Source organism: Salvia splendens, chromosome 21, assembly GCF_004379255.2.
Source record: "Salvia splendens isolate huo1 chromosome 21, SspV2, whole genome shotgun sequence".
Lineage (NCBI taxonomy): Eukaryota > Viridiplantae > Streptophyta > Magnoliopsida > Lamiales > Lamiaceae > Salvia > Salvia splendens.
Window position 1 is genome coordinate 21364043 of NC_056052.1, and position 21576 is coordinate 21385618.

Genomic DNA, 21576 nt, shown 5'->3' on the forward strand with positions numbered 1-21576 from the left:
AAACCATTCTCTCTGTTTTTCAGAAATCTCAGAAATCAAAACGATGGGACGCGCGAATCTGAAATTGCAGTTTATTGAGAACAAGAAATCACGGCTCCTCGCTTTGAAGAAGAGAAAGGAAGGGTTGGTGAAGAAAGTCGAGCAACTCACAACTCTCTGCGACGTTCCCGCCTGCATGATCATCCGCGACCCCACCACCAACTCCACCTTCATCTGGCCGGATGATTCCGCCCAAATCCTCCGCCTAATCGACTCCTACAAGGCCGATCCCGGCGCCGTTAGGGCTTTCGGGGTGTCCGATTTCTTCAACCAGCGGCAGGGGAATGCCGAGGAGGGACTCGTGAAGAAGAATGCGGAGGCCGAATACGGCACCTGGGACGATCGCCTCGACCGTATGGACGAGTCCCAGTTGCGGGAATTGAGCGGCGCCGTTCGCGCCAAGGCTGAGGCATTGCGGTCAAGAATCGATTTCTTGAAACGGGAGGAGATGATGAAGGAGGAGGAAAACAGCGATGATATGCTTGATTTGGAAGACATTTTTTATCAAGATGAAATCTTGCCGATTGCTAATGCTTTGGCTGCGAACGCCAGTGCTCAACTTCCGGTGCCGGACTTCTACTGCCCGCCGCCTCTGAATCTGGCGATGATGGAAAAGGAGAAGAACAACGACAATGTGGTGCTTGATTTGGTCGGTTTTGAAGGGTTTGTGGATCAAGATGTCAGCTTTTCTATTGCAGATGTTATGGATTTTGCGAGGGCCAATGCGCCTCTGAATCTGCCGCAAGATTACACCTTTTCTGTTGCTGATGTTATGGACAACGGTCAACTTCCGGTGCCGTTCGTTGATCACAATTATCTCAACTACGGCTACTGCTCTTCGATGGATGGGAATCAGAATGTGAATTGGTGTGCCCTAAACATGGATCAAAATCTCAACGGCTCTTCAATGGATGTGAATTGCTCTGCTGGGGATGATGGTGGTGACTTAGCTAGCTATTTTTGGCACTAGATGCTGCTGCTGCTGCTGCTGCTAATTGTGGAATCCCATTTTTTATTTCTTTTCCTTCTGTGGATATTTGCCACTTTGGAATTTTGTCAATTAACTGTATATGATGGAGTTCAATGATAAATGTATGTTGTTGATATTAAACAAGGCAATTGCACTGTGTTTTACATTATCGTTCAACTATATATAAAAAGATCCCAACTTTGAATTTTTGGTTTTAATATCGATGTCAAGTTGACAAGAAAGAATAAACCTTTGCACAAGTACAATACTTGAATCTGTTTATGGTGTGGTTCTCTAAGATTGATCTCTCCGTCTAGAAAGAACGTTCGTCTATGGTGGATACGCGTTGATTGGTGTGATTGTATCGTGCTTGGTCGCCTACAAACTGATCAAGAAAAGGATGTTGCAGAAATAGTCATTGCATCTGAGACTAGAAACTGATCAACACCACTGCTGCTTCCCACACATTGAACTGCATGACTCCGGCCTCGACCAGTCTCTGATCGATGCTCTGCCACTCTTTCACTACAAAGAAAGACATGAAGGAGCCATTTGATTGTGCTGTTGTCTCTCATTTCTTGACAAACTCAAAAGGTGTCAAATTTGGACTTTTGACAATTTGTGGAAGAGGGCAGAAATCCATTGTAATTCAAGTTGAATATCAATTGTTTAAATCACTAACTATATTTCTAGATGTGATACTATTCCCCTCATTCTACCCAAAACAACATTTATATATGCATACAATAATAAATACCTTAAATAATTTCTGTTACTAGTATTTAATAATGTTAAGTAAGGTCAATTACCTTCAACTGCGATTCAATTGGCGGTTAACTGTTAACCTCAAAGTGAGTATGTGAAGAACGAACCTACGGTTGTGATGATCGAAATGCAAATTAATGAAATGACAACATGCAAGGAAGAACACAAGCGAATTACGTGGTTCGGCGTAAGCCTACATCCACGGGCAGAATCTGGTGTGTTTCTTTATTGATCACTCGAGAAATTACAAACATAAGAGCACTCAAAACTCTCAAGAATTTACAAGATGGAAAACCCTCAACTCGCCCGAAAACTTCTTGCTTCGAGAGCTAAAAACGCACAGCTGAAAGATAACACTTCCTCTCTTGAATTCTCTCTCTATCACTTTTGATTTCTGTTGTTGTTGGTTCTGGAATGAATCGCAACTCCCTTAAGAAGTATCGATCAAGAAAACCGCCGAACAGCTTCCTTTGCCGAACAGCTTCCTTTGCCGAACAGCTTCCTTTTGCCGAACAGCTTCCTTTTGCCGAACAGCTTCCTTTGCCGAAAAACGGTTATAACCGTTTCCAACGGCTAGTTCCTGTTTTGGTTCCCAACGGCTATTTCCTGACTTGATTCTTCCACCAGCTCAATCCGATCTTGATGAGCTCAAACACTAACAAATCCTCCACCTTTGAGCAATCTAAGATCCATCACCACCAGTTCCACCTTCCTTCCCATACTTACAAATTTCGGACCACCCCAACCAAATCCAAGCAATGTCGGAACTTGGATCTTGGTAGGGCTTTAGTAAGTGCATCAGCCGCATTGTGCTCGGTGCTGACCTTCTCAATCTTCACCGCACCCTTCTCAACCTCATCTCGAATGAAATGCAGCCTCACGTCTATATGTTTGCTGCGTTCATGATATGTCTGATGTTTCGAGAGACAAATCGCGCTATTGCTGTCGCACTTGATCACAACATTCTCTTGCTTCACCCCAAAATCACCAACTATACCCCTAAGCCAGAAGCTTTCCTTTACTGCCTCAGCAAGAGCTATATACTCTGCCTCCGTCGTCGATAGAGCCACCACGGATTGGAGATTAGACTTCCAGCTCACCGCGGAGCCGAACAAGGTAAATATGTACCCAGATTGTGAGCGCCTATTATCAAGGTTAGCTGCATAATCTGAATCGCAAAACCCAATAATGCTATCCTTATCTCCTTCATTCTCTGATTTGAACATTATTCCCAGATCACTACTTCCTTTGAGATACTTGAGAATCCCTTTCAAAGCCAACCAGTGCTCTCTTCCCGGACAGGACATGTATCTGCTCACCACGCTTACCGCATGAGAAATATCAGGCCTTGTGCATATCATCATATACATCACACTCCCAACTATGTTGGAATAAGGTATCTGGCTCATCTCTCTTTCTTCTTGCTGATTTCTGGGACATTGTGATTTGGACAGCTTAGTCTGTTGTGATAGTGGAACTGAGGTTGCTCTACTCTTGTCAATCTGATATTTGTGCAGTACTTTCTGAATGTAGCCTTCTTGGGACAACCACAACACCCTCTTATCTGCATTTCTGAATATATCCATTCCCAAAATCTTGCTAGCACTCCCCAGATCCTTGATTTCAAATCCCTTTTTCAATAAGGCTTTCACCCTATCTAGCTCCTGTCTATCTGGTCCAGCAAGCAAGATGTCGTCTACATATAATAGCAAATACACAGCAGGTCCCTCAGACTTTGATTTGAAGTAGACACAACTATCATATCTGGAATTTATAAATCCCATACTCTGCATATGTTCATCAAACTTGATATGCCATTGTCTACTTGCTTGCTTCAAACCGTATAGACTTTTCTTTAGTAGACAAACCTTATCTTCACTCCCATGTATCACAAATCCCTCTGGCTGATTCATGTATATAGTTTCCTCAAGCTCTCCATGAAGAAAGGCTGTCTTCACATCAAGTTGGTCCAAAAACCAACTTCTTTGAGCAACTATAGCTAGCAAAATTCTGATTGAGGCATGCTTTACCACTGGAGAAAATACTTCATTATAGTCTATTCCCTCCTCTTGTGTGAACCCCCGAGCTACAAGCCTAGCCTTGAACCTAATCTTGTTCCCAACCTCCAACTTTTTCTTGTATATCCACTTACAACTCACTGGTTTTTGTGTGGAAGGTCTCTTCACAAGCACCCATGTCTTGTTCTTGATCAGGGACTGTATTTCATCTATCATAGCCTCCATCCACTGCTTGCTCTCCTTAGAACTCATAGCTTCCTTGAAGCTTGAAGGCTCTGCATACTCTATGTTTTCTGCAACACATAGTGCATATAGCAAGTATTCTTCTTCACTGTATCTTGTAGATGGTTTAGGGATTCTTCTGACCCTATCTCTGGCTAGAACATAGTCACCCAAATCCTGCTGCTCTTCTTCAGGGTTCAAGACATCAGCATCTGCTTCTTCTTGTTCACTATGATTTCCCATCTGCTGTTCAGGCTCAGCAACTCCATTCTGTTGGGGATTAGATGGAGATGTCCTATGCCTCTTCATACCTTTCTGCTTGCAGAAAGAATCAAACTCCCCACTCAGAAATTCCAGCCCATTATCAGTTCTTAAACACTTCAAAGAACACCCTTTCTCCACCTCCACTTCCCTACACCACTCCTTGAATTTCATGAATGTCTCTGACTTTTCCTTCAAGATAAACACCCATAATTTTCTAGAAAAATCATCAATAATGGATAGAAAGTATCTACCTCCACCCAATGAAGCTGGTGTAGCTGGGCCCCACAAGTCACTGTGGGCATAGTCTAGTGGTGACTTTGAGCTGTGAATTCCTCTTCCATAGGGCAGTTTCTTACTCTTTCCGAGCACACATTGCTCACACAAACCCAACTGCTCATTGGGATTTTCCAGCTTAATCAGCTCCTTCTTGGCCAATTCTTTAATTCCAGTTTCTCCCAAGTGTCCGAGTCTGAGATGCCACATTCTTAAGTCTAATACCTGCACCAGATTCACAGATCCAGTAACCACACTTGCCTTTAGATAGTATAGGCTTCTCTTTCTCTCAGCCATCATAACAACATCACCATTCTTGACGATGTTCATAATCCCATCAGATAATATGCAATTATATCCTGCTGCATCCAACACTCCAATAGAGATCAAATTCCTCTTAATCTCTGGAATAAACCTCACACCAGTGAGTAACCTGATGGAGCCATCATGAAGTCTAAGCCTAATGGACCCAACTCCTCTGATTCTGCATATCTGGTCATTTCCTAACAAAACTGATCCAGCTGCATTCTTGATTTCCTCAAAATGACTTCTAGTTGGACACATGTGGAAGCTACATCCAGAATCCATGATCCATGGAAGTTCTTCCATGTCCTCAGTCACACACAGAGCCTCCGGGACCACCAACTCTTCTGCAATATCAGCATTGTTCTTGCCATTCTCTTCCTCGGCCTGCTTCTTCTTCCAAACCCAACAATTCTTCTTTATGTGGCCTGGTTTCTTGCAGTGATGGCATGATCTGGTCTCTTTCCAGTCAGCTGTCTTGTTTTTCCATGGCTTCTTCTGTGACTTTCTTTTCACATTCTTCTTGTGATCAGCAACACTCAGACTCTCAGACACCATTTCAGTGGACTTTGGATTAGATTTCTGGATTTCCTTGAGCTTTAGAGCAGAGTACACCTCTTCATATCCAATCTTGGACTCTCTACCAAGAAGTATAGCATCCTTGAAATGCTCATAACTTGGTGGCAAGGAATTCAACAACATCAGAGCCTTGTCCTCATCTTTAATCTCTTCATCAATGTTCTCAAGATCATCGATGCATTTCCCAAATTCTTCGAGCTGTTCCAACACACCTTTTCCATCAGCAATCTTGAAAGTGAGAAGTTTCTGCTTCAGGTGCAGCCGATTTGCCAAGGATTTGGCCATGTATAATGACTCCAACTTGGACCAAACTCCAGCCGCTGTCTCCTCCTTTGAAACTTCTCTGAGGACTCTGTCATTGAGGTTGAGTATCAAGGTACTATATGCCTTGTACTCTCTGTCTTGAGCCTTTGCCTTCTCCTTTTCATCAGGCTCGGGCTTCTCCTCCTCATTACTGCCTCCACCATTTAGGGTTTCCCATAAACCCTGTTGCATCAAGATTGCTTTCATCTTCAGCCTCCATAGGCCAAAATCATTTCGGCCTGTGAACTTTTCAACATCAAACCTTGCTGCAGCCATTATTCAAACAGGTTGAGCGCCTTCTTGAGGAAAAAAAACAAAGAAAGAACTCCCAAAACTTTATGCCTTCTCGATCAATTCAGTGGACGAATTTCCCACAGACGGCGCCACGTTGTGAAGAACGAACCTACGGTTGTGATGATCGAAATGCAAATTAATGAAATGACAACATGCAAGGAAGAACACAAGCGAATTACGTGGTTCGGCGTAAGCCTACATCCACGGGCAGAATCTGGTGTGTTTCTTTATTGATCACTCGAGAAATTACAAACATAAGAGCACTCAAAACTCTCAAGAATTTACAAGATGGAAAACCCTCAACTCGCCCGAAAACTTCTTGCTTCGAGAGCTAAAAACGCACAGCTGAAAGATAACACTTCCTCTCTTGAATTCTCTCTCTATCACTTTTGATTTCTGTTGTTGTTGGTTCTGGAATGAATCGCAACTCCCTTAAGAAGTATCGATCAAGAAAACCGCCGAACAGCTTCCTTTGCCGAACAGCTTCCTTTTGCCGAACAGCTTCCTTTTGCCGAACAGCTTCCTTTGCCGAAAAACGGTTATAACCGTTTCCAACGGCTAGTTCCTGTTTTGGTTCCCAACGGCTATTTCCTGACTTGATTCTTCCACCAGCTCAATCCGATCTTGATGAGCTCAAACACTAACAGAGTAAAAATTACTGCTTACTGTTTTCTTCCGCTACGGAAACCAAACCCAGTTTCCAGAGAGGAGGAGACATGGAGGTTTGAAGTTAAGGGCCAAAACCTCGCTTTTTGTGCTCACCGCCGCCGGACTCGCCTCCTACGGCTCCTCCAACTCTGCCAATACAACCAATTTTCCCCTTAGCTTCTTAAACGGCTTCGTTCGCTCCTCCCCTCTTTACCGTGAGGATCTGCTTCACTTCCTTCTCGATTTCTCCTGGTTATCACTTTCATTTTCTCGATTAATGCTGCTACAAATTTCAATTTTTCAGATCACCTGTTGCGTGCTTTACTACAAGTACTCATTGCACGGTTTACCAGCTGATTCCGACGAGTATGGATACACACTATCTCAGGTCTTTAAATCTACCGCTATTTTAGGCGAATGTTTAGCCCTGTTTCTTGATTTTCATCCTATATTTTTATTTTACTTTCAAGTTAACTCCGTTTGATCATGTGATGCTAATAGTTCAGTATAAAATTTTGCTATTATCATCTAGCCATGGGGTTTAAGTTGCAGTGATATCAACTCGTGTTGCCAATCAATATCCGTAGAGCATGAAAATGTTGAGAGGGATTTCTCTGAAGCATTCCAATGCAACTCTAATCTATCATCTTCCATTTACCCGTCTTTACTTTTGGCAATACTGTGCTGTTCCTGTCATATTTACATCCCGTGCTGAATTCAATGTTATATACCGGCAGTCATGTCATGTTCCTCGTCATTAAGTATACTTCGTGGCGCTATTTCTGCTCTTGGTAGTTCCCCTATTACTGTTGTCCGATGTTTTCTGCTTCCTGGTTTTGTATCTGTTTTTTTCCAATGAAAATGATGGTGGAAAAAATAAATAATTAGAGTGTATCTGCATAGTTTTTAATGTTTTAAATTTAATTTCATCATTGTTATCATTTGCATTGAGGAAAGTTTCTTGTGTTTGATTAATGTTTTGTGGCAATTTAAAGATCCATCTAAGATCAGCTAGAAGGATCCAAAACTTATGTGACACCAACAAAGGTTTCTATGTAAAGGCTGGCCAGTTTGTTGCTGCAGCACGACAAGTTCCTAGAGAATATTCGTCTACACTTTCATCTTTACAAGATCAGGTTTTTAATTGTCATATTTCAGTTCTTTTAACCAACTTTTGTGGTCTTCTGACTGTTTAATTGGAATTTATGGTAATTCTCATACTGATGCTTCAGGCAGTTCCATGTAATTTTGAAGATGTCTAGGAAGTTATAGTAAAGAGTCTGGGGAAGGACATGTCAGAGATGTAAGTTTAATTTACTTATAAACCATTTAATGTCCTGGCCAGGGTGTGGGTCTAAAATTTTTGACACTTCTTGTACCTGTTTCTTCTTGGTATATCCATTGTTGGATCTAAAATTTAAGCATATCATGTAAAGTAGATCATACGCAGCTTTCGTTAATTAAGTTTGATTAAAATTCATCATTGGTTGCTAAATGATTAATTCTTCTAATCTAAGACTTTCTCAATAGTCTTGAATTGTCATTGAATATATTTATGTCCAGTCACAAGTTTTCTGTACAGTGAACAATCTATTGTTTCCTTTTTCTTGTTGTAATGTACACGAAACTATTAGTCTGAGGGTTATTGTACAAGTAAAAAGTGCACTTCAATTCAACTCTTGAAATTACTGTTTCATTATGTGGCAATTATTCCCCCTGGTAGTCTATTTGGTCTTAAAGCCTTCTTACAAGCCCCCCCCCCCCCCCCCCCCCCCCCCCCGGCGCGCGCGTCTGTTTTTGTAATGGAAAATGTAGAGAGCGTTGCAGAAAAAAGAGAGAAAAAGGGGAAAGGGGCCCTTTAAATTATAGTACCAAGTTTCTAATCATCACCATTTCTTTTCTTTCCCCTGTCTTCCCCATCACTTTTAATCACCAATTACCATCACTCTCAATGGATGAACTGCTACATGGTGTTCAACACCTGCAGCGGATGATCAGAGCTCTTCAAAACTGGTTCATCTCAATTATATTAGCCACAACTTTTTCAATATGATAATGAGCTGTGCCCTCAGTTTTATTTTCTCTGGCTTTACATAAATCTCCACTTGTATAACTCAATAATTCTTCGAAACTGTTTTAAGTCTATAATCCAAGCCACAACCAAAGAAGTTTTTTGATGTGTCAGACTTCATGCGGCAAGATAGCAAAAACAAACCTGATAAAATTCAACATAAAAAAATATGCCCACCTAACTATATTTGCACCAGCTCGACAGCAATCTTCGCTAGTGTCACTGGTTACCAAGAATAGTTGATCATTAATTTACTGGTACAGTCATTCTGTAAGTTTTGATAGAAAATCCAGACGAAAGAGACTCATCCCTGTTGTCGTTAGACTTGTAGATTCATCGCATTGTGTAATAGAAAATAGCTTTATGCCGTGACCTCTTAGGTTATTACACTAAAGTTTATGTAGTTCTGTTCCTTTCTTAATCATAAATTTTCCTTAGGCAAATTAGAGAGGAGTGCTCATATATGTGCAGAGAGGAAAAGAGTAAAGACATCATTTATCATAAATGAAGATACTTAAAGACAGCTATCCAATTGGAACGAATGCAGAATTTGGTGGCAAAATGAGCCAGTTCTCTGGGCAGTGTGGTCTAAAACATTAGTTACTGCATTTTCTAGTTGTTCCCGGAGTACAGGTTCTAGTGGATGGTATCAGAATTTACAAAGTCTATTGCGTCTGAACTTGGTGAGTGTACTATCATGGTGAATTTTGTCATCAGGCATGCTCTGTGATTCTTCTTGGATTATTTTAATTTCTTATAAACTTAGCTTAGTATCACCATCTTTATGTTTGTTCTTTTTATTGGACTATGCCGTATCTAGCCATTTTCATTTTTAACTTAACGCTATCAAAACTTGTTCCATCACAAGTTTTGGGGCCTTCAAAATGCGTGCTTGAAATATTTTGCACCCTCGTTGCGCTTAAATGATTGAATGGTTTTCATTTCTTGTGTTCTATAGATTTCATTCAAGAGGCTAAAAACTCAGAGAGCAGCAAATAATTTTAAAAGCAACAAGCTGGCCAAGTTCCCTTATGTTTATTGGGTAAAATATATGCATTTCTTTCTTGAGTTAATCAATGCAAAAGTTCCTTCTTTCATCTTAGATCTCACTGTCATGGTTATAATGACAGGATTTCGCATGCAAGAAGGTGTTGACAATGGAATTTTGTGAAGGACATAAGGTATAGCTACCAGGCTAACTTTTTTAGATCCCCCCACCCCACCCAAAAAAGAATGTTTAAAACGTGAAAACTAGGAGGAAACAGTCAGCTAAAGAACTTCACTTGTAATGATTCAGTATCCTCATAAAATCTGTCGAATGCATAAACATTTAAAGACAGATCTATTTGTGCTGGTTCGACTACTTTCTTTTTATTAATAATGGGAATCTCTGCATAATATGTGAGTAAGTATATTTCACATGCACTGAAGCATGATGTGCTGATTACTGTGAAGCTACTGGTAACTTGAATTTCATTGGTTTCAGATTGATGATTTGGAATATTTGAAGCGAATGGGAATCAATCCACTTGAGGTTGGTTTGTGGGAGACATGTCATTTGACATAGTTATTTTCCTTGACTCCTGGGCATGCCTTATGACTGTTATTTCTATATAGCTGACTGATTAGACTTATAAGAAAATACCTGTTGATCAGTTTTAAGAAGCTGGTATCTTCAATGAATAAGAGACTCTCATTCTTTTATTCTGTTTTGCTCGACATTAGGTAGCCAAAACCCTCATAGATGTCTTTGCTGAGATGATATTTGTTCATGGTTTCCTCCATGGGGACCCGCATCCTGGAAACATATTAGTTTCTCCAGATAGGCACAATGGCTTTTCTTTGGGTACAATTAAGCACTTCTACTTGAAACCTTTCTTTTTGTAGGAGTGTTATTTTATCATATATGTTCTTAGTTTAAAAGTTGACTTTGCATTTGCTTAATAAATACATATATGTACATGTAGTCATTCTGGATCATGGGATCTATAAACAGTTACCTGAAGAATTCAGAAAGAGCTATTGCCATCTCTGGGAGGCCTTAATTAGACTTGATTCACAAAAAATACAGCATCTGGGTGAAACCTTTGGTGTTGGGAAGTATGCCAGATATTTTCCTGTTATATTTACTGGAAGAACCATTAATAGGTACTCTCTATGGCTTCCTCCTTTCATTTGTTTTTTTCTGCCAGGGATGAGAGTTCTGCTTCTAAGTTATTGTCACCATTTCCTCTTTGCATTGGATGATGGATTTATCCTTACATACCTAAATGCTCATGTTCTGAACTAATTGAAATAAGTTGAAACTGTCTTTTTATGGCTTTCTTGCTTTTGCTTCCAATGCTAAGTGCACTGATTATATGTGGATGTAATGCTGATTCTGTTTAAATAACTGAAGTAAATCAGTTCTTGGGAGAGGAATGTCGCCTGAAGAGAAGGAACATTTAAGGGACAAAGTGAAATCTTTAAAAATGGAGTACATCAATTAGATCAATTGGGTGAACTAATATTCCGGTTGGATATTTGACAGCTTATTTTGATTGCGACCTTCATTTTGTCTCTCATTCATCGACAATAAATGACATCTGATGGCATCTAGTTATAAGACCTAGAAGGATATTTGTGTACTTGATTATGAAAGTTGCAATTTTTTAAAACTCAAGTCCAAAGATGCTGATACTGCAACAATGTTTATGAGCTCTTCTGCACTTGATTCAATCATTATATATCTTGTAACTCGTGGTGAATGAGTAAGTTTGAGATTGTGCAGTGTACGTTGCATCCAGATTGAAGACGAGTATCAGATACATTCAGCTGAGGGTAATTCTGGGTAAGGCAGTTTAGAATCATTATGTAGTTTGCTTAATATTGGGAAGACAGACATATAGTAAGATGCTGTTGAACCTCAGGTATTATGGAGTTCATAAGCTACGTGGATGAAAGAGGACGCTCGTTGGCTACAAAACTGAGGCGGTTGATGTATCAAATATGGAGTTTAGCTCCCATTCCCTTGTCAAATTGAGAGGTGACTGTAATTTATCACATTCCTTATAGAATTTGTAGCATCGAATGATGTTGGTGGTGGTGGTGATTATGGGTAGATGCTAAATCTTGTTGGACGCCAATTTTGGTTCATAATATTTTTGGGCAAAAAGTGGGGAAACATCAATTCATTATGATTTACTAGTAATCTTTGTATTAGATTAATATGAATAATACAAAAAAAAATGCAAACAAAGTGTATTTGATTTAGCCAATAGTATGCACACGTACGTACAAGGTGGCATATGCAACATTTAGTGGTCCTAAGAAAATCCAAAATTCACTTTCAATGAAATGGCATGTCTAAAAAGGCTAATCTTTTATTTGGATAAGAACTTGCTAACAGATATTTATGCAGGAAGGAGCACATATTTCTGAGAACAGATGAACATGCAGTGATTTTTGCCAATCTGAGTTTAAACTATCACAATTATACCAGAAAAGACATGCCAAGAATTTAAACAAGTTCTCTCGAGGTTTTCCAATTGATGAAGTGTAATGAGCTGTTTTGATGTGTTTGGAAATACATCTGAACAATAAAAACCCAGTGCAGCATGAAAAGTACAACTCTTACATAAAATGGAAGATAAATTATTGAAAAGTAGCTGCTGGTTAGATGCGTCCCGGATGGTCAATCTAGACCTGCAGTAACATACAACGTCAACAAAATGTGAGGCTTGGCATTGAGTAATCATTAAAAACATATCAAGATGTGGCAATCATGAACATACAACAGTGCTTAGGATGAAAGTTTAGCTTTAAGCTCATCAGCGACTGCATCAATGAACTCTTCAGTGTTGAGATAATGGTTTCTCGCCAACCTAAATTGTTTGGGGGATACCAAGGAGTGAGCAAATTGTTTGGGGATACCAAGGAGTGAGCAATATGATATGATAATCTTGAAATGAGGCAGCTTTATGATTTGAAATGTGATGTGTGAACATCAATGCTTACTTGGATCCATGGATGATGAGGGCAAGATCCTTTGTCATCTTTCCAGATTCAACAACACCGATACATGCTGCTTCTAGCTTCTCAGTGAACTCCAAGAGTTTTGCGTTGTCATCCAACTTGGCCCTACCAAATTTGGTTACTTATTATACTCCAGAATTCAGAAAAGAACTGTTGTAACAAGTAAATTCATGGACAAGAACTAGAGTGGAAAAGAAAGAATAAACTTAAATCACCTGTGTGCAAGACCACGAGTCCAAGCAAAGATTGAAGCAATGCTATTTGTACTGGTTTCACCTCCTTTTTGGTGAACCCTGTAGTGGCGTGTGACAGTTCCATGGGCTGCTTCAGCCTCAATAGTCTTGCCATCAGGGCACATCTGGAATGAGTGTGACACAATATCTTCTCAGTATACAAACTTGCAACAAATACACAATAAAATGCATGCCAACTAATGTGGTTTGCTAATGCAAAAGGCTAAGACTTGAAAATAGATAGCAACTAATAGAAGAGATCTAAACATACCAAGACTGAGGTCATCAGCCCAAGGGATCCAAAGCCTGTGAAATGTGATCAAATAAAGTGTAAATGGCTTGCAGAGTGATACATACTATAGAAGAAGAAAACATCTGTGTAATCTATATGTCCACATTGATAATATTTCAGGTTTCTGATTTACACACCTTGTGCTAAGAAGTCACTCTGCACATCTCCATCATAGTTCTTGCAGGCCCACACGTAACCTCCATCACTCTTCAGAGCATACGCAACCATATCATCAATGAGACGGTGCTCATACCTTAAGGTGTTGCATTAAACAAACTAACAAATCAGTTGCAAAAAAAAATGTTAGAATCATATGATAAGAATTAAGCAGAGATGCCCACCATATTCCAGCCTCCTCGTACTTTGATCTCCATTTTGATTCATAAACTTCTTGAAATATGTCCTTGAATCTTTTTCAAGCCAGGGAATAACAATTAAAACATCAAACTGGTAATATATATGACAAGTTTCTAGTTTGGAATGGTAGTGTACAGTTTGAAAGAATGAAACACAAGGACATATGGTAGAAACCATTCACAATATTGAATAATTCAATTCCTTACCTGCCATCATATTTCTTAAGAATGGTGTTCTTGGTGCTAAGATATAATGGCCACTTTTTCAGGTATGCGGTGTTCATTGAAGCCTCGGCAAAAGACCGAATTGACTAATCAACAATCTTACAAGTCAGTCACCAATAACAGCGCCGTTCTAAATCAAAACTGCATCAACAAATCTGGTAAAACAAACCTCATCAGTGTTGTACATTGACAAAGCAACTCCGCCTTCACCAGTGAAATTGTAGACCTCTAGTTCAGTCGTTTCACCAGACCCTTCTGGCACTGCATATGGACCAAATGTAATTTATATTGACTGACAAAGAGAAGCATAAAAAATTACAAAGGTAAAAGACATTTTTTAGCATAATATGGACAAAGAATACATTAGCGATAGAGATTAAATGTAAAATCAATAAGAAAGGGGCATACCAAACACCATTTTAAGCTTTCCAGGTCCTTTAAATACAGCATCAGTGGCCTTGTACTGATCTCCGAAAGCATGCCTCCCAATGCATATCGGCTTCGTCCACCCTTAAGCCAGTCCCAAGTATATTAGCGCAACCAAGTCACAAACTAAAAAACTGCTGAAAAACAGAATAAAAAGATTTCAGCTGTGTACCTGGGATGAGTCTGGGAACATTTTTGCAGAGAATTGGTTCTCTAAAGACCGTGCCTGCATGGAGGTCAATCAAAATCATCAAAAGTTCAAAAACATAGTTAAAAGTAAACATTGATTCAAATTTACTCACCATTCAAAATATTCCTGATTGTACCGTTTGGACTCCTCCACATCTGCTTTAAGCCAAACTCCTTAACACGAGCTTCATCTGCAAACATAATGCTTATAGTATGATTTTCTGAACAAATCTAGATTCTACAACAAAGGATCTAAACAACTTCAACCCTACTTACCAGGAGTGATCGTTGCACACTTGATCGCCACATTGTACCTGCAAATTAGAACACATAGACAGCTGAAAACCTAGTAACAAAACACCGCATCATCCAAAAAGGACATATCATATAGATCACATACTTAAGAGTAGCTTCTGCACTCTCAACGGTAACTTTATCATCGGTGGCATCACGGTGAGTAACTCCAAGGTCAAAGTACTTGATATCCAACTCCACGAATGGGAAAATCAACTACAGTGAACATATAAAACGAGATTATGCTACCAAACTATCAGATTTTTAGTCACAAATAAAAATGTATGACAAATTGAAGATAAAGATGAAATCTTTTTCCACACCTTGTCTTTGATAAATTGCCAAATAACCCTTGTCATCTCATCTCCTGAAAACGCACAGATCACAAAAGAAAACAATCAATTGTTTCAGCATGGTATAAGAACAACAGTCACATCATATCAAATCCGAAGAATCACAAGACATAGTTCCAGGAAAAAACACCAACAACGGCGGATACTCAAAATATCTAAAGTTTGAAAACAAGTTTTTTACTCATAAAATCAATTGATAAAAACATAGATTCTCATAGCAGATTTCAAAAGTTAATATCTTTGGTTAAAAATTTCCTTCTGCTTCACATTACAAATCAAAATGGAGATGATCTTGATCTGTAACACAGTCAAGCATCGCCCCACCCCTCACCTCACACACACATGTATAAACCTTCTGGAAACAGTAATAAACTAATAATCGATTAACATAAGCATAAATCTTGCAACAAAACTAACTCCAAGCAACAGATCGAGAAAAAGAAAGAGAGGGAGCAAAGATCTGAATCTAACCGTCCATCTCAACTATGGGGTTGGACACCTTGATCTTCCCGATCGCCATGGCTTATCTGTTTCAGTAGTTTTTGTTAATCTGATTTTATCTTGGTCGACAGAGAAGGAGAAGCACGGTGACAGCAGCCTACTGGAAAATCAATTATATACTGCAAGAGAGAGGGGGAGTTGGTGAAGTGGGTATTTCGCCTCAAGGGTTTTTGAAATCGCACGATAAAAATAAAATCGAAAATAAAAATATTTAGTTGATGTATATTTTAATTAAACAATTATGGATAAATATAATCGTATAAGAATGAGTCACACACAATAATCTTATAATCTAATCCTATATCAATAATTGTATGATACTAAGTCATACACACCTTTAGAGCATCCACAATAATGCCAAATGAGATGAGATAGTGCCAAATGGTACAATCTCATTGATAAATATTTTATTTAAAATTTAAATATCTTTTACATGTTACGTTAAAAAATTATAAAAATTATATCAAAATTTATAATTTTTCATCCTTTACAAATAGAGACCACATTTGCTATACTGTTACATACGAAATTTTTTTCATGTTTCTCCATATATAATCCTTCTTCTTTCATATAATTTCTTGTTCTTTTGTATAGTTTATTTTTCCCCATATGTTTTGAGCACCAATTACATATCTTCAATTGTGTATTTTAATATAATAATTTTAATTTTTTATTTGTTTATTTTTATACTTTTTAATTTGTCATTTATTGTATTTTTTATTTGTTCACAAAGCTCTGCTAAACGATTTAGTTGAGCATATATGGGTAAAATTCGGCAATTGCAATTGAATGTCTAGTTTTCATCTTATCTATGAGCATCAATTATGTATTTTCGATTTAGTATTTCAATGATTGTAATTTATGTTTTTCATTTGTTTCTTTTTATAATTTTTAGTTTGTCATTTATTACGTTTTTCGATAAATTTACAATAATAAGTATTTCATGTAATAATAATAGTATTAAAAATAATATAAAAATAAATATATAATAGTGTGGTTGGGTGGTCATTGATAAACCATGAAAATATGTGTGGTTGAGTTGGATGAATATTAATGATGTGGAAGATGATGTGGAGGAGATAGAAATGAATTAAATATTGAAAAAGTGGATGGTTGGGTTAGTTTGGGGGGTTGCTGATAAACATGGTCTAAAGGTTTTTGAAATCGCACAATAAAAATAAAATCAAAAATAAAAATATTTAGTTGATGCATATTTTAATTAAATAATTATGGATAAATATAATCATATAACAATGAGTCACACCCACCCTCTTGTTTAACTAAAATAATCTTATAATCTAATCATATATCAATAATTGTATAATACTAAGTCATACACACCTTTAGAGCATCCACAATAGTGGACTAAAATGGCTAGTGATAGTAGTGAGAGTGGTAGTGGTGGAGATGTTGACGAATCGCGACGAATTAACGAACAATTGCGGGCCGACATGTTTGATGAGTACCTCCACACGTGCGAGTACGACTGCCCGTGAGTATCTGCAGAATTTAATTTTTGCCAGGGCGCCATTCACATATTCGGGGAGAGAGGTATCTTCGAAAGCCTACCCCCGAAGACTGCCAGGCTCTGACGGATATGCATGGGACGGTGCACGGGTTTCCCAGCATGTTGGGTAGCATAGATTGTATGCATTGGAAATGGAAGAACTGCCCCACCGCCTGGAAAGGGATGTACACGACCGGCTTCAAAGCCAAGAATCCTACGATAATCCTCGAAGCCGTAGCTGATTACCAGCTATGGATTTGGCATTCGTATTTTAGGGTAGCCGGGTCGAACAACAACATCAACATCCTCCAGTCGTCGTCCCTTTTCAACGAGCAGTGCATGGGCGTTGGTCCGGCCATCAGTTTCGTCGCCAATGGCAACCAACACGATATGAGCTACTATTTGGCGGATGGGATATACCCTAGGTGGCCCGTCTTTGTGAAGACGATCAGATGGCCAACAGATCCAAAGAAGATCTACTTTGCGCAACGACAGGAGGCGTCGCGCAAGGATGTGGAGCGGGCATTTGGTGTGCTCCAGGCTCGATGGACGGCAGTGAAGGGTCCAACACTGTTGTGGTATCACGACTGCAATGCTGGTGTCATGTACGCATGTATTATCATGCACAACATGACCGTCAAAAATGAAGGTCCAGAACTGACTGATTGGGCCAATGAAGATGCAGCCGATCTTAGCCACGGCGTGGCCACCGCCAATGTACGAATAAGGATACCTCATGGGGATGCCGAAAGGGTCCGTGCATTTGCCGATCTTTAACAACAACAAGCTCATATTCGACTCCAGCAAGATATAATTGAAGAGTTATGGGTGGGGAGGAGTGAACGTTGATATCTGTAACGTACTTTGTTTGAATCATTTTTTTTAATTGTACTATGTTAATTTTTTTAATAAAATTATTATTGCACTTTCTTCGTCTGTATTCGTGTCAAAATTTTAATTCCGTATTATGAATTTGTAAATTTGTTTTATTGGCTAGGCTGTTGGTTAGTCCTAGTGCAAGGCTATTATTGTGCAGTGGTTAGTCCTAGTGATGTGGCAGTGCAGTGGTTAGTCATAGTGACGTGGTAGGAGATGTTTTTGGTTAGTCCTAGTGCTAGGCTATTGGTTAGTCCGCCTTATTGTGGATGCTCTAACGCCCGCCCTAGCCATCAGCTAGCGGTTCGAGCGTGGCGTTAGTCCACTATTGCGCTAGGATAACGCCACGGATGAGAGGTCGGGCGGAGACTAGCATGGTTAGCCGATCGCTAGTCCACTATTGTGTGGACGAGTGATCGGCTAGCTAATTTTTTAATTTTTTTTAATATCCTATTCCCATATTATTATTTTTCTATTTTTTTCTCCAATTCTTTTTGTTGTTGTTGTTTTTGGTTTTTTTTTCTTGGGAGGATTAGGGCATTGGCTAGGCTATTGCTAGCCTATTGTTAGGTTGTTGTTTAGTTAGCCCATTGCTAGGCTGTGAGAATGGCATGATGATGTGACAGGAGGAGATTTTGGCTAGGCTATTGCGAAGCTATTGCTAACTTATGGCTATTGTGGTATCTTTTACTTCTTCTCTCCACAAAAAATAATCTCATTTTGGATGGTACGAGTTTTAATGAAAAATTGGTAAAGTAAGAAAAAATAAAGAAAAAGTAGGTACCGTCAGGGGCGGACACACATGGTGAGAGGGTAGGGCTTAAGCCCTTACCCAATTTTCATTTTTTGTAATTTTCTACTTCTAAATTTTTTAAAATTTTGGAAATTGATGTTAAGCCCTTACCAAATAATGCTACTGAAGAACAAATTCTCTTGGAACGAATGATTGTAAGGGGCTGAAAATTTAAAGAAGGAAAAGGTGAAAAATTGCAGAGAAAATGTATAACAATAGCGTTGCTGGATGTGAGAAAGAAGATGAGTAACTTAAAATTAAATTAACTAATATATTTAAAAAGTCAAATTGATCCACATTAATAACTTTGACATGTATTTTACTTTTTGAAAAGAGGCTTCAAACTTATAGAGTGCTATCAATTTCGTTCTTTTTTCAATTAAATTTGTCTTCTTAATAAAATTTAAGTATTCTACTTGTATATTGCAATTTAAAAAAAGTAAAGGGTTTAGAGCAGCGGCATACAATACCGTGAAAATGAGGGATTTTAGCCTTTTCAGACGTTAGAGAATTAAATTTCAAATTCTACACTGTGGGGTAAAGAATTTATTAAATTTGTTAATTTTGTATTCCATCTCTTATTTTTAAAATTTTGAGAGAATAGTTGCAAGCTTGTAAAACAATTATAACAATGGTTATTTTGAAGTTGAGTTTTATTTTTTTTAGTTAATGATATAGTTTTTTTGTTATTTTTATTAGATATATTTTGGACTAGTTTGTAAATATATATGCATTTTTTTATACAGTAGTTGTTAGGATTGCGATTGACGATTTTTTTCTCCTTCTCTTTTACTTTATTATTTATAGGTTCCACTATCTATTTATTATTTATAGGTTCCACTATCTATGACACAGTTTCAACAATTTTTTCTCTCTGTCTCTTACTTTATTAATTACGCGTTAAAACCCTTGTCAATTATAAATGACTTATTTATATGGGACGTAGGGAGTACATGTATAGTGCAGCCCAGCCCCTATAGCCAATTTTTTCTGCGTCCGCCCCTGGGTACCGTACGAGAGATATGGAGAAAAGTAAGTATAGTATTGGAGAGATGAGAAAAAGTGGATAAAGTATGAAAGAAAACTTTCTACTATTATATTTATAAATGAGACTATTTTTTGTATACATCTCAAAATTGTAAAATGAGACTATTTTTCGTGGATGGAGGGAACAATTTTTTACATTTTTTCATTTCTTCTCTTTTACAATTTATCTTTTCTGAAATCGTATTTTAATTTAATTTATAGTAACTTTTTATTTAAATTAATTTACGGCATACTTATAAGTTCTGAAAACTCACATTCAAATCGAACCAATATTTTATAATTCAATTTAGTTGCCACGTAAAATTTTTAAAATGAAGTTTATAGATAGAGATGGCAACTTTCGTCATCGTAATATCTATGTTGGGTTGCGATGTCGCTGATCTCACACACGTAATCGAGAAAATAAAGCACGCAAACGATATAACGTGGTTCGGTGATGAACCACCTACGTCCACGGAGAAGAAGACCGGAATCTTATTGATGAACTCTTTACAATTACAACGAACTCACACTCACACTCTACCGCTCACAACCGCTCGCTATCTTGAGAATTAATCTCTCTGAGTGTGTGTGTATATGGTGTAATTCTGCTACTTCACTACTGAGCTCTATCGAGCTATTTATACAAGATGCAATCAAGAAATAAAATCCAACTAACTCTATTTCCCAAAGTTAGTTATAACCGCTACTCGGCTCAAAACCGAACAGCCTTCTCGGCTCAAAACCGAACTCTTCCTTCTCGGCTAGTTCCAGCTCAAAGCCGAGCTTCCTTCTTCTGCCTTCTTCTTCTCGGCTAGTTCCAGGCTAGTTCCAGCTCGGTAAGCCGAGCTTACCGAACTCCTTTCTAGCCGAGCTAGCTCAAAACCGAGCTTCATTTCTTGATCTCTTCTTTGAGCTGCAGAGGCTCCACCACTCGATCAAATCAGTAGTTTGCATGGACACACTTTCACAAATCTCCACCTTGTCCTTGCAAAACTCCATCAATATCTAGATTCCCTTCTCAATCCTGTTCCATACTTCAACATTCCACAATTTCCACCAACTTCAAGCAATGCTTGAACTTCAAAGTTGGCAGTGACTTGGTCAACATGTCTGAGGCATTTTCTTCAGTGGGAACCTTCACCACATTGATCTTCCCACTCTGAATTTCGTCTCTGATGAAGTGCCTCCTTACATCGATATGTTTAGATCTCTCATGGAACATTTGGTGCTTGGCTAAGCATATGGCTGAATTGCTGTCACAATTAATCATTACTGCTCCCAGCTCTATCCCCAGATCTTGTAAGATTCCTTGTAGCCATTTTCCCTCCTTTGCGGCCTCTGTTAGTGCAATATATTCTGCCTCAGTTGTGGACAATGCGACCACCGGTTGTAGATTCGACTTCCAACTAATGGCTGTACCAAACAAAGTGAATATGTAGCCGCTTTGGGACTTCCTATTATCCAAGTTGGCCGCATAATCAGAATCACAGTAGCCTACAAGAATCTCATCTTTCTCAGACCATGCTTTTCCACCAAATCTCAAACCAGTCATAACAGATCCTCCCAAATATTTCAAGATCCATTTCAGAGCTATCCAGTGTTCTCTACCCGGATCAGCCATGTACCTGCTAGCCACGCTTATAGCATGAGCCACATCCGGCCTTGTACATATCATCAAGTACATTATGCTTCCCACTATATTCGCATATGGTATCGCACTCATTTCCCTTCTGATTTCA

The 21576-nt window shown here is 38.7% G+C and overlaps 3 protein-coding genes across 9 annotated transcripts; 2 read left to right on the top strand and 1 right to left on the bottom strand.

The window, feature by feature from the left end:
- Window positions 1-43: 43 nt before the first annotated feature.
- On the top strand, window positions 44-1009 carry LOC121784374 (MADS-box protein FLOWERING LOCUS C-like). Its single transcript, XM_042182520.1, has one exon. The coding sequence runs from the start codon at window positions 44-46 to the stop codon at window positions 1007-1009; it is 966 nt and encodes a 321-aa protein (XP_042038454.1).
- Window positions 1010-6676: 5667 nt separating this feature from the next.
- On the top strand, window positions 6677-12352 carry LOC121785418 (aarF domain-containing protein kinase 1-like). Of its 7 annotated transcripts, none has more exons than XR_006046956.1 (11): window positions 6677-6893; window positions 6983-7066; window positions 9297-9432; window positions 9708-9791; window positions 9880-9930; window positions 10236-10283; window positions 10475-10595; window positions 10717-10897; window positions 11520-11579; window positions 11659-11774; window positions 12150-12352. XR_006046956.1 is itself a non-coding variant. In XM_042183837.1 (10 exons), exons 2-10 carry the CDS (start codon window positions 7047-7049, stop codon window positions 11687-11689), a joined length of 732 nt encoding a protein of 243 aa, XP_042039771.1. In that variant the 5' UTR covers window positions 6677-6893; window positions 6983-7046; the 3' UTR covers window positions 11690-11939. The 7 variants fall into 7 exon arrangements, 1 of the variants encoding a protein (XP_042039771.1); XR_006046954.1 differs by lacking the exon at window positions 12150-12352 and adding exons at window positions 7674-7814; window positions 7911-7981 and having other exon boundaries at window positions 10717-11579; window positions 11659-11939; XR_006046953.1 differs by lacking the exon at window positions 12150-12352 and adding an exon at window positions 7911-7981 and having other exon boundaries at window positions 6983-7814; window positions 10717-11579; window positions 11659-11939.
- On the bottom strand, window positions 12248-15767 carry LOC121785417 (isocitrate dehydrogenase [NADP], chloroplastic-like). The gene is made up of 16 exons (XM_042183835.1): window positions 15603-15767; window positions 15102-15145; window positions 14885-14994; window positions 14761-14798; window positions 14598-14675; window positions 14468-14521; window positions 14278-14379; window positions 14039-14130; window positions 13852-13955; window positions 13630-13698; window positions 13426-13541; window positions 13268-13302; window positions 12979-13121; window positions 12746-12868; window positions 12523-12612; window positions 12248-12433 (listed from the first exon to the last, which is right to left on the bottom strand). The coding sequence occupies exons 1-15, from the start codon at window positions 15649-15651 to the stop codon at window positions 12531-12533; spliced, it is 1239 nt and encodes a 412-aa protein (XP_042039769.1). The 5' UTR covers window positions 15652-15767; the 3' UTR covers window positions 12248-12433; window positions 12523-12530.
- Between the last annotated feature and the right edge of the window lie 5809 nt (window positions 15768-21576).